This window comes from Hordeum vulgare, chromosome 3H (genome assembly GCF_904849725.1).
Source record: "Hordeum vulgare subsp. vulgare chromosome 3H, MorexV3_pseudomolecules_assembly, whole genome shotgun sequence".
Classification (NCBI taxonomy): Eukaryota; Viridiplantae; Streptophyta; class Magnoliopsida; order Poales; family Poaceae; genus Hordeum; species Hordeum vulgare.
In genome coordinates, this window is record NC_058520.1 from 165,486,236 (window position 1) to 165,498,893 (window position 12,658).

Sequence of the window (12,658 nt, forward strand, 5' to 3'; positions counted from 1 at the left end):
CCCACCAAGGCAGTCCAGTCCAGGCTGCGGGTCCCGCGGATTTGACCGGTCAAAAGGCGTGGCCAACCAAACCCCAATGGATCCATCGATCCCGAGCCCCCATGCGCCCCCACGAGACGCGTACCCGATCCACGACCCCGACACGCGGGGCCCGGAAGCTGAATGGCCCACCTGTACGTGGGCGCATAGGGGAGCGGGGCCGTGCCGGGCGACGCGCGTTCCCTTGGTGGTGGTGGGTTGCTTTGACTGCCCTCGGCAGCAGGCGGGGCGCAGGCACAAATCATTTCGGCCGCTGCGTCGCCCGTCCCTCCGCCTTGGCCTTGGCACGGTGGTGGTAGAGTAGGAGTAGTAGTAGTAGTACTACTATCTCAGTTGCGTCCCGACAACCAAAAGGAGAGAGCGGAGAGAGGAAAGGGGAAGGCAACCCAGCTGCAACACAGGGCGGAGCGAGCGCGGGGTAGGGGAGAATCGACGGATCTCTGTGTCAAGGAGGAGGTATGAATCACGGCGCATCCCTTCTCCTTCTTCTTCTTCTCCGATTTGGTTCTTCCTGCTGGGTTTTTCGTCCTCCGGGAAGACGCCTTCTCTGGTCAATCCATCCGTGGTTGTTGAGTCCGCGCAGCAGCGTGAGGCGTCTTCCTGCTTCTCGGCCTGATTGTTCGTTCCTTCGGGCGACCATGATCTGGCTGTTACTCCTCCAGGATCTGCGCCTTTTCCTGACGGGAACCATGCCCATTTTCGATCTCTGAGACGGAATTTGCGCGAGGATCCCTCGCGGATTAGCTGATTTTCTCCGAGGCGTTGGTTCTTAGGAGGGGTATGGCGCGGCTGCGTGCGCTCTGGATTCCTGTCGGTGTTTAGTCAGCAGGGAGCATTCGTACGAATACTAAAATATTTCTGCTATTTACTGCTGGCTAGATCATTTATGCCGTCAAAACGTACCCAGTAGTATTGATTGTTTGAGAGGCTGGTACCTTGCATCGATTGATGCCCTCCAAGCAGATGCAGAAGCGATGTGATGCCCCTACTAGGCTAGGCATGTTAAGTTCGTGCGAGCCCATTCATTGGCTTAGTCGCAGCTCCTTCTGTGTCATTTTAGGTCCAGTTAGGCGGCCCAATTTCTCATGGGGAAAGCTGCTTTCCCCAAGAACATGGTCGCTAAGCGCAGGACCTAGTAGTAGTTATGCCAAATAAATGTTTGGTCGCTCAAATTGGCTATGCCAGTTGGGCACATTTCATGTTTAACCATACCGAGTTAGTTCTCTTTTGGCATCTGGCGTCTTCTTCCTAAATTTTGTTGCTACTCCATATGATTGATGTTGGTCATTGGATTTGCAGATACACCAAAACACCTGTCGCTTCTGTGATTTGATGCGCAGCTGAATTGGTGTCTCTTGGCTTCTGTAAGAGATGGCTTCTGTAGGCGTTGCTCCGTCCGGGCACAAGAACAGCAGCGGCACCAGCATGGGTGTTGAGAAGCTACCAGATCAGATGAACGATTTGAAGATCAGAGATGATAAGGTCCGTTAAGCGTCATGTCATCTGGATGGGTCTAGTGCAATCTGTTCTAATTTCGAAAAAAATAGTATGACTTATCCTAACGATTTGGCTCGAATGACATTTGCAGGAAGTGGAAGCTACCATTATTAATGGTAAGGGAACAGAGACTGGTCACATAATTGTCACGACTACTGGTGGCAAAAATGGTCAGCCGAAACAGGTGAGTGTTTGATGTCACATTTGATTAGGATTAGCAGTCCTTTGTTCTCATTTGTTTGTCTGAATGCATGATTTGATGATTAGGCCAACAACATAATTATGGGGTGCTAAATGTCCTAAACGCCTTCATTGAGCTGAATAGTGTATATGGCTTATTTCATTTTAATAATCTTGTTCTTGGATGCACCTGCAGACCGTGAGCTACATGGCTGAGCGGATTGTTGGTCAAGGTTCATTTGGTATTGTATTCCAGGTTAGTTGCAACAACTTCAGGCTGGTCTACTTTTTATTGGCAGCCAACTCTCTTATTGCCTCGCATGAATCTACCCTAAAGATGTTTTTTGTATTCCTGACTTAAGCTAACTATCTATACATTTAGGATCTATTCTATATAACCATAATAGTTTTTCTTGTGATTACTAATATACTAATGTTGGGTGTACCTGGAGCTTGTGTCTCATATATCCTTAATTTGTCCGTTTTGCAGGCTAAATGTTTGGAGACAGGGGAAACTGTTGCCATTAAGAAGGTCCTTCAGGACAAGCGCTACAAGAACCGTGAGCTACAGACCATGCGCCTGCTTGACCACCCAAATGTCGTAGCTCTGAAGCATTGCTTCTTTTCTACAACTGAGAAGGATGAACTGTATCTAAACTTGGTTCTCGAGTATGTGCCTGAGACTGTCCATCGTGTTGTCAAGCATTACAACAAGATGAACCAGCGCATGCCACTAATCTATGTGAAGCTGTATACATACCAGGTAATATTTCTGTATGTTTTGATAATTTTCTTGGCACTGCACTATACTTAGGCGTCTGCTAATCCCATATTTATTGTTTTTTGACAGATATGTAGGGCTCTGGCTTACATTCATGGCAGCATTGGAGTTTGCCACAGGGATATCAAGCCACAAAATCTTCTGGTATGCTGATAACTCACTCATCTTCTGTTGGTCTCAAAATCAATCACATGCTTTTATCTGTGGATTGATCTTTCTGAACTATCACTCTAGGTAAACCCACATACCCACCAGCTGAAACTGTGTGACTTTGGGAGTGCAAAAGTTCTTGTTAAGGGAGAACCAAACATATCATATATTTGTTCCCGATACTATAGGGCTCCAGAGCTCATATTTGGTGCTACTGAGTACACTACGGCCATTGACATTTGGTCTGCTGGATGTGTTCTTGCTGAGCTTATGCTAGGGCAGGTAAGCAGCTTGCCTTTCTTGTACATCTTGAAAGTAGCCCTTAACAAATAAGCAGTATACTGTTACTTCATATTGGCTTACAAGGTCATTTTGTTTGACAGCCTCTGTTTCCTGGTGAAAGTGGTGTGGACCAGCTTGTTGAAATCATCAAGGTAGTTGCTAGTTTTAGTGCTTAGCAATCTGTTACCCTTTTTTATTTTCTAGGAAAAAATTCTTATCACAGAATTTGATCATTTGCTACAGGTCCTTGGTACCCCTACAAGGGAAGAAATTAAATGCATGAACCCAAATTATACGGAGTTCAAATTCCCACAGATTAAAGCACACCCTTGGCACAAGGTGCAAATCTGTCTGTCTAGTGCTGTTTATATACTGTTAGGAATTGGTGCATATCAGCCTACTAACGAGTATGCAACGTTTAGGTATTCCATAAAAGGATGCCACCTGAAGCTGTTGATCTGGTCTCTCGGCTCCTCCAGTACTCGCCCAACCTAAGATGCACTGCTGTAAGTATATTTATCATGTGGTTGGAATAAACAGAATACTACACTCATAGATTACTTGTGCAATGCTCTTGTGTACTAGTATTTTACTAAGATCTCTATGAACTTGCTGTCCAGGTGGAGGCACTTGTTCACCCCTTCTTTGATGAGCTTCGGGACCCGGGTACCCGCCTTCCGAATGGTCGCTTTCTGCCTCCTCTTTTTAACTTCAAGCCTAACGGTAAGTTACGCAACAGGGGTAACTCTTGCTCTATTTTGCACATAACTAGTCATATTGTCGCCGTTGTGGTCGCTGGGATCACCAGTTATTTGTTTGTGGGTAGTGTGTAATTACTTGTGTTAGACTTATAACTAATTTGTCGCCTTTTGGGATGATCTCAACATCTAATCTTATGTTTGTTCTCGGTTGTCCTCAGAACTGAAAGGAATCCCAGTGGATGTTGCGGCAAAACTGATCCCGGAGCACGCGAGAAAGCAGAGCTCCCATGCATGACTATGAGATGCCTGTGTCAGATTCGTTGGAATTGCATCGACAAGTGAGCATTTCCCCTGGGGATGTTGGTTGGGCAGCATGCGAGCCTGATGAACTACCTATGGCTGTTGGAAGACGTGATGTATGACCACTCCACCCTGTTGACCTGTGTAGCTGAGTAGTAAGTATGCTGCGATGCAAGCTTGACCATGTAACCGGTTCACCCTCCCTTGTACTAACCCTCGCCTGAGAATTGAGATTGCCATAGCTGATCTGTAATATGTTCTAGAGAAGTATGAATGTATTTATTGTAGTTGATCCTTGTATGGGTCCTCTCGATTTTCCTAGTTTCTTAATTGTCAGACTCGTGCCACCTTGTTCTAGATTCCTGTTGTTGAAGGCTACCTGTTGCTACTGCAGTACTATTTGTGGTTGGCTCCTATTGAGTCGTTTGTTGCAACTTGAGATGAATTGTGTTCACCTTGATTTGGTTGTAGCTGATTTTGAGCAGTTGACCTTTCATTCTGTTGCATGAAGATGTAATATACGCAACTCAGTCGTTCAAGCTTATGCTGTGGGGTTTGCCTATGCGGTCTTTTACGGTTGGGCTTGGAGATATAATTTTCTGAATGGTGTGGCTAGTTCAAGGGACATAACATAACATGTAAGAATAAAAAACTGAAAAGAAAAAATTGCATTGATTTTCGGACTTGGTTAAATCTCAAATTGTGATTTAGCAGTCCCATTTTTTGAAATAGCACGGCAAGTTTCGAAACGTTGTGAAGGAAAAAAGCTGGAAGCATGCCCACAGTAAACAACTTATATCCCTTTTTTGCTTGGTATTGCTCCTGGCTTAAATTAGTTGTCTTAAATTTATATAGAAATACTTAACATTAAAATGTGTTTAGATACGTCAAAATTTTGCAGAAAAGTTACTCCCGTTATTATATAGGAGAAGAAATAATCAGTCTTGTTTGTTGAACAGTAACATTGATATTCCCGTTATACAACAAATGAAATAACGATTCAGAATTTTGCAGGAAAAGTTACTTTATAACGAGCCCTGATTGAGACTGCTCTATTCTGCAAAATTCAGCCCCGTTTTAAAAAAACATAAGTTAAATGGGGTAGCTTCACGATATACAGCTCCATAAAAAAAACTAGAATATAGGATCCATCTTTCTGTTTTTTTATGAAGTTTTTTAAAAAATGCTTCATAAAATTATAGAAGCTTGAGTTGAAGCAAAATTACCTAGCACTATCATCGGTAAGTGGATATCTCGAGATGAATAAAAGCCAAACGTTCTCTTGACAAAATGTGATTGTACGAAGAGGCTGTAGCTAGAGCGTTTTGGATCGGCCAATGTTAGCAAAGAAAGATCGAGAGGTAAGTACATCTCGCTGCTTAAAAACTGCCAGAAAACTCTTGCGAAATCTCTGATTGTGAACGCGCCTGAAGCCTGAAGGTGCGGCCGAAGGAGACGAGAGGAGCAGGAGATGCCGCTGGGCAAGTACTACTGCGACTACTGCGACAAGCAGTTCCAGGACACCGCCGCCGCCCGCAGGCGTCATCTCCAGGGCGCCCAGCACCACCGCGCCCGTGCCCTCTGGTACGACTCCGTCCGCCGCCAAGGTTACGCCCCCAACCCCCCCTCCAGGCCTGTGGCGCATTCCCTCGAACACCTTGCCCGCCCCCGCCTCCTCTTGACCCTAAACCTAACCCCGTATCTTCTTCGGCAGAGTCCCACGGCGGCGCGCCTCCCCTCCTCCAGCCCGACGGCGCGATCCTCGGCCAGGGCGTCTGCAACCACTTCGTCCGCACGGCATGTTCTGTATCACTTCTTAATTCCTAACACCACCTTGTGTTGAGTACTAGTACTAGTTTAGCTTACAGCATTCTGCATTACACATGCTTATGCAAGATGAATCTGAGGTCAATTGTTCAGTTTGAGGATGATGTTACTCAGTGCACGAATGCTCAGTTAGCTTCTTGATCGATGATGTTACAGGGAACATGCAAGTTTGGGGATGCATGCAAGTACTTCCATCCGAAGCCACATGCTGTGAACCCGGCATTAGCTCCATCTGGTCAGTCTGCTTTCAATTCTCGCCATGTATTTTGACACGCTAAATACTTAACTTGGCCCTGAATTTATTCCTTGGATAGGCCTTATGTTTTGAATTTCCTTTTATTATTCAGGGCCTTTTCCTGGAGCAATGGTGCAACAGTCTAATTTTCTTGGAACTCAACTAAATTTTATTGGATACCAGACAGTGGAAGGAAATTCCTTTTCAGGTGATCTGTTTGTTGCATGAGACTCTTGCCAGACATATGACTTGATTACTTTTTTGGCAGCCATTAGAAAACAATTATGATACAGAGCAACCTATCTGCTCATCATATTTTCCATGCACTCAGTTGTCATTTTCTGGATAGAACCCATGGCGTACAATCATTAAATTTAATCATTTGCATGCTACCGGGTCCATTTGCCTGCGCTTCTGTCGGTGTGCTAAAGAGTGGGCCTTTAGCGCCCATGACTTGTGCACGGACAGTAGTAGCCACGCCCGCGGCAGGCCCGGCCAGGGACGACGGGAGACAAGGGCAAAACTCTCAGAGGTCATTCAAACTGAGAGGAAGGCGCCAACCCCGGCAAGCCCCTTTTGCCGGGGGAGGCCAACAAAGACCCGACAAGGACCGGAGCAGGGGCTATCAGTGTCCCCGGCAAGACAATGACCCGGCAAGGGAACTTTTCGAAGTGCCGCGCCAAAACCATGAAGGCACCGGAAGCCTCAAGACAGAAGACCGAAAGCATCGACCCCGGCAAGCCCCTTTACCGGGGGAAGGCAGCAAAGACCCGGCAAGACCCTTGCCGGGAGAGCTGCCCACGCTCCAGTACACCTCATCCCCGGCAGGGCCCCGACGCACCCTTGTGCCAGCGCAACAGCCAACTGCCCCCCAGCCACTTGATACGTGTCGTCGTTCCGATCGACACGTGTTGAGCGGAACCTGGGAGCACAGTGCCGATGGGACACACCCTTGTCCCATCTCTGGGAGACCCGACGAAGCATTAAATGCATCTGCTAAGACGCCAGAAACACTGTAACGCACTGTGCAACTTGTGGGTCTACTATTTTATTGTGCACCCCGTGAGAACCCTATGTTGCCATTGTTGGAGACCCCTTCGACCTATAAAAGGAGGCCCTGGGCATGCATAGAGAAGGTTAGCAAGTCAGAGAACCGACGCTCAGCAGCTCACCACCTTTACATCATAAACACGAAGCAGGAGTAGGGTTTTACGCCGTCGAGCGGCCCGAACCTGGGTAAAACGATTGTGCCCCGACCTCTCGGTCTGCTCTCGGCGCATCCGCCCCCCCTCGCCGGACCACAAGGGATCCCTAGGTCCCATGCGCGCTCGTGTCCCACGACATCTTTGGCGCACCAGGTAGGGGGATAAAGGTGCATTGATCTAACCTGAGGATCGGGGCATTAGCTTCGTCATCACCGCCACCACGGCGACCTCCGAAGGGAGAGCGGCCGTGGCATCTCAACGATTCGCGGCTGCGTCCGCAACCACCCGAGCCAGCAACGGCTCGGGCAAAGACCGGGGGAGCAGAGCCCTTGGGCCTCCGCGCACTCCGGCGGGTACACCTCCTCCAGGGTGCGGCGCCGCTATCGAGCGCACGCGTCGGGGGCTCTGGTAGGACTCTCGGCACCTTCTTCGGCGTGTGCACCCCTCCGGGGCGATGCGCCGTTGTCGAGGATGTGCCAGGGGGCTTCGACAAGACCCCAGGCGCTCGTTCCGTCAGTCTTGCCTCTTAGGAGCGTTGTACTGCTGTCGAGGGCGCAATGGAGAGCACCCCCGGCAAGACGATACATCTTTGCCGGGGCCTGTCGCTCCCAAGGAGGCTCGGCGCTGCCCTAACCACCTCCAGGACGGCAACGTTCTTGCCGGTAGCCCATGAAGCTCGGATGCCGGGGGCTCCCGGCAACCCTCCTTTGCGCAAGTCTTGCCAGCAGGGCATATAAACCTTCGCGCAAAGCCAAGCACAATCCTGTGCACAGCATAAGTAAAAAGTTAAGCGTTTCGCAATCCTTACCGATCTTCATATATGTTGGTATGCATAGTCATGCGTTACGCTTACCTCCGGCAAGGGTCGACGAATCACCTAGTTTCCGAGACTTGCCGTGAGGGGAACTTGGCGTAGCCGGGCGCGCCCTTGTTTTGCTTCGAGCCCGCTCAGCAACCTAAGCGGCAGCGTTGGGAGCGCCAAGGAAACCTTGCCGGCAGCGGCACCTCCAGCAGGTTGCTAAGGATCCGCTCCTCGAAGCACCCGCGGCAGGGCTAGCCGCGCCAGCAAGGGTCCCAATGAAGCATTTGTTTTCCCTGGATGTTTTTGACCTTTTCGGTACTGGGAACCTGCACGCAGAAAGGGCCTTGTGGCGATACCTTGCCGAAGGCTACGCCCCCGACGAGCTGCCCAGGACCCGTTCCTTCGAGCGCTTGTGGCGGGGCTGTACGCGCCGGCAAGGTCGGTCGCACCAAAGGTAGCTTGCCAGCAGCGACACCCTCAACAGATTACAAAGGATCCGTCCTCTAAGCGTTCTCGGCAGGGGCTGTTCGCACCGGCAGGTGCCTAGTATAGCGTAGGATCTTCCTTTTTACCATACAAGGAGAAACAGATAGGGAAAATAGCATACATTTTCATTCACGATAATATGATATATTACATAGTTGTGGTTGTCGTACTAACTTAAGATAAACTTTTGTCTTATGCTACGAGGTGACACCTACAAGAAGGAAAAAGCGGCAAGGCCCGCAGCAACAACTCAGGCTGGTTCCTCCTGGACCTACACTGTGCAGAGGAGAGCACAACCGGAAGGGATGGCGAAGCCGGGGATCGCAAGCCTCCTGGAAGATGAGGCAGCGTCGGATCCATCGGCGGGTCCGCCCCAACTGGGGAGGGGAAAGGCGTGAGCTGACTATGATGGTGCGGCCGTCGGTCAGTCAGAGCTCGGGGCATCGTACTCCGACTTGACGCCCCTAGATCCTGACCCGTTGCCACCGCCGTCACCAGCACTGTCCTCCTCGTCACTATCACTCGAGGAGGAACGTTCGGCACCGCTCAAGCTCTCTTCGCAGCAGCCGAGACGCGCACCTGAGCGCCCATAAAACTTGACAGAGAGCATGTCGGCCTCCACCATTTTGAAGCGGAGGACAAGCCCGTCCTCGAGACCGTGGGCGTGGGCGAAGGCCTTCCAGCCGCGCCCAAGGAGCATGGCGTGGCGCTTCGGGTACTCCACGTCTGCCCGCATGGCGCCGTGCGCCCGCAGCCACAATACGGGAGGCTTGTCAACCTTCATTGCCCTGCAAAGGGGCAAGGGAGGTGCAGGTGGCCTCGGGGAGGACCGTGCAGCTCTACGACGAATTCCAATGATGTCCCTTCTGCATGGCCCCCTCCTGAAGAAGTTGGCACCGGGGAAGAAGGTGGAGCAGCCCCCGTCTCCCCCGTCCACGGCCACCGCGGCCCCTCGCCCATCTTCCGCCACGGGCGCCCGGGCCATCCCCCCGATCGACGGCTGAAGCGGTGGCACGATCCGAGCGAGACCCCCTGGCTGTTGAGGCAGAGAGCGGGGGCCGCCCTCTCCCTCTGGCCATTACCGAGGGCCAACACTAGTCAAGACAAAGATGAAGGACGGGAGTTGGATGGAGATGTTCTTGGAGGAAGGATGAGCGTCGCCTCTCGCAATCCCCCAGTTTTATACGGAGGAATGTGGAGGCTGGCTCTCCCCCGCTCCCAAGAGCCGCCGCCCACTTCCACCAATCCGCTCGCCCACGTTCACGGGCGAGCAGACGGCCGCCCCGCTCCTCCAATCCGGGGTGCGGCGTTCGTCAGGACTTTAAGTCCCGGGCGCCACGTGTCAGGCCACAGCTGTGCATGCAGCACGCGTGGCGGAAACGGCCAATTGTGGTAGGCCCGTCGCCCGTGCGGGTTACTCGGCCGCCCCGCGCACAACTCCCACGTCGCGCATTCAAGGGCGCGCAGCGGGAACTTGGCAGCCAATGCAAAAGCCCCACAGCGTCTCGAATCTCGGCCGCGCGTGCCCGTGCACCGTTTGGGCCTAGCCCAACAACGCCTCGCACGCGTGTATGGCCTAGGCCCAGGGGGTCCTGTCGGTGCGCTAAAGAGTGGGCCTTTAGCCCCCATGACTTGTGCACGAACAGTAGTAGCCACGCCCTCGGCAGGCCCGGCCAGGGACGACGGGAGACAAGGGCAAAACTCTCAGAGGTCATTCAGACTGACAGGAAGGCGCCAACCCCGACAAGCCCCTTTTGCCGGGGGAGGCCAGCAAAGACCCGACAAGGACCGGAGCAGGGGCTATCACTGTCCCCGGCAAGACAACGACCCGGCAAGGGCACTTTCCGAAGTGCCGTGCCAAGACCATGAAGGCATCGGAAGCCTCAAGACAGAAGACCAAAAGCATCGACCCCGACAAGCCCCTTTGCCGGGGGAAGGCAGCAAAGACAGAGCTGCCCACGCTCCAGTACACCTCATCCCCGGCAGGGCCCCGACGCAGCCTTGTGCCAGCGCAACAGCCAGCTGTCCCCTAGCCACTTGATACGTGTCGTTCCGATGGACGCGTGTCGAGCGGAACCTGGGAGCACAGTGCCGACGGGACGCACCCTTGTCCCACGACGGGACGCACCCTTGTCCCATCTCCGGGACACCTGACGAAGCATTAAATGCGTCTGCTAAGATGCCAGAAGCACTGTAACGCAATGTGAAACTTGTGGGTGTACTATTTTACTGTGCACCCCGTGAGAACCATATGCTACCACTGTTGGAGACCCCTTCGACCTATAAAAGGAGGCCCTGGGCATGCATAGAGAAGGTTAGCAAGTCAGAGAACCGACGCTCAGCAGCTCACCACCTTTACATCATAAACACGAAGCAGGAGTAGGGTTTTACGCCTCCGAGCGGCCCGAACCTGGGTAAAACGATCGTGCCCCGACCTCTCGGTCTGCTCTTGGTGCATCCGCCTCCCCCGCCGAACCACAAGGGATCCCTAGGTCCCATAGGTGTTCGTGTCCCACGACAGCTTCCTAATCAGTAATTAGGATCTATGTAGATGTTTGAGGCAATTCGATTGCAAGCAGGTCTGTCTGTTGGCGCCTGATAAGAGACTACATGTTAAAGTGATTGAGTAATGTGTTCCTTGACAATTTGTTATCAGCTTCTTCTAGTCATGGCAACTACCTTGAGAGCTTTTTCCAAAGCAATGAATTCTTATGCTAGAAAAGCAACTCTTACCATGGTAGCATAATAAACGTTTCATCATACTTAACCTCTATGAGCTTCTATTTGATAATGCTACATTTCTTTCTGTCACAATTCTCAGGGAACATACTAAGGGGCCACACTTCTTGGGGCAACTTACCTCCATCGCTGCAACCTCCCCCTGAAGGTGGCTATCCTCCGCTTCCTTTTGTTGACTGGGGTTGAATTCTCACCTCTTTGAAATGTGGATCATTTAGGATGTTGTATATTTGACCGGCCATTGTAATGTTGTGAAAGAAATTTCACCTATGACAAGTGCTTGCTTATAGAGTTTCATTGGCAGTGAGATAGTTCTTATATGCTGAACATTTGTACTAGCCATGGAAGAAATGAACCAACATTTGTTCAGACACAAAATACTTTATTTTAGGCAGTGTAGACACGAAATACATTGGAAGGCAGGGTCAGCCATCTTCATTTGAGGCTGAAAGGGGCTCATTTTTATGAGTCTGAAAATTGATTCTCTGATCGAATGAGATCAGATCGTCTGCATCCAAGCTGATTGGGGATTGTTCCGGGGCCACTGCAAGCAGGTGACGAGCCACCGTTCCTCCGCATCCTCGTCGTCGAGCCTGCATCCCCCGTGCGCCAACAGAATGTTTGGGGAGAACATCTTGCGCTGCTTCACCTCCTCTGGCACCTCCCTTGTGCTGAGAATCCCCTCGTCGGCGCCACTGACGATGGCTTGCAGCAGCAGGAGTAGGGAAGCCATCTATAGATCGATGAGGACTGCTCCTGGCTTGTTACTTTGGAATGATGGTAGCAACAATGCTGAAGCCGCAGGTATATATAGTGAGCCGTGTACTCAGGTGCTTGTTTTTCTTACTGGTTTCAGGTGAATTTGCATTTCTTGCAAGACATCGGTTTCGTGAGGGAGGAATTCTTTTCTTCTTCTGTTCGCTCACAGAAAGCTTATGATATGTGTTATGGTTATTGTGTTGTTTTGTTAGGCTGTAGGTGAGCCGTTTGGGACGTGGTTGGTGCTGATATTTTTGGAAAACGCACTGCTAATTCTCTCCACCCTGTCAAATGTTTGGCCATCTAACATTCTGGTTACACTTGTAGGTGCGAAAGGGAAGAATTTTTGAACACATACCTTGTGTGCAGATTCTACTTTATTCTGCATATGGTTTTGGCGCGTAAATATGCTGTTGTTACCTAATCACATTCTTCGTCCGTTCATGGGATTAGTACAGTGCACTAGCTCATAGATCGTGCATCTTCATCTATTCATTGGACGTACTTGTTGTATGCCCTGCTCTCGAGAAACCTCTGGTTTAAGCACTGTAAACCATTGACGTCGGCAAGACTCGGCATATCCCCTCGTTCTACTCCACGTTTGGCAGTGGTACCTTTGGGGCAGTAGAATGGGAGTTTGCACAAGAAAGTACATGAAGAGGTTAGGTGTAGGAA

At 50.8% G+C, this 12,658-nt stretch overlaps 2 protein-coding genes across 4 annotated transcripts; both read left to right on the forward strand.

The window, feature by feature from the left end:
- Positions 1-241: 241 nt before the first annotated feature.
- LOC123443370 (glycogen synthase kinase-3 homolog MsK-3) lies at positions 242-4,390 on the forward strand. The gene is made up of 12 exons (XM_045119713.1): positions 242-495; positions 1,339-1,521; positions 1,628-1,720; positions 1,913-1,972; positions 2,207-2,479; positions 2,567-2,641; positions 2,732-2,929; positions 3,031-3,081; positions 3,173-3,268; positions 3,352-3,435; positions 3,550-3,652; positions 3,849-4,390. The coding sequence occupies exons 2-12, from the start codon at positions 1,411-1,413 to the stop codon at positions 3,923-3,925; spliced, it is 1,221 nt and encodes a 406-aa protein (XP_044975648.1). The 5' UTR covers positions 242-495; positions 1,339-1,410; the 3' UTR covers positions 3,926-4,390.
- An 819-nt stretch (positions 4,391-5,209) lies between these two features.
- Positions 5,210-11,602, forward strand: LOC123443371 (zinc finger CCCH domain-containing protein 3). 3 transcript variants are annotated; one of them, XM_045119715.1, is made up of 6 exons: positions 5,210-5,291; positions 5,364-5,514; positions 5,645-5,727; positions 5,914-5,992; positions 6,105-6,200; positions 11,307-11,602. In XM_045119715.1, the coding sequence occupies exons 1-6, from the start codon at positions 5,268-5,270 to the stop codon at positions 11,408-11,410; spliced, it is 537 nt and encodes a 178-aa protein (XP_044975650.1). In that variant the 5' UTR covers positions 5,210-5,267; the 3' UTR covers positions 11,411-11,602. The 3 variants fall into 3 exon arrangements, with proteins under 3 accessions (XP_044975650.1, XP_044975652.1, XP_044975651.1); XM_045119717.1 differs by having other exon boundaries at positions 5,216-5,291; positions 5,364-5,537; XM_045119716.1 differs by lacking the exon at positions 5,210-5,291 and having other exon boundaries at positions 5,323-5,537.
- The last annotated feature ends 1,056 nt before the right edge of the window (positions 11,603-12,658 follow it).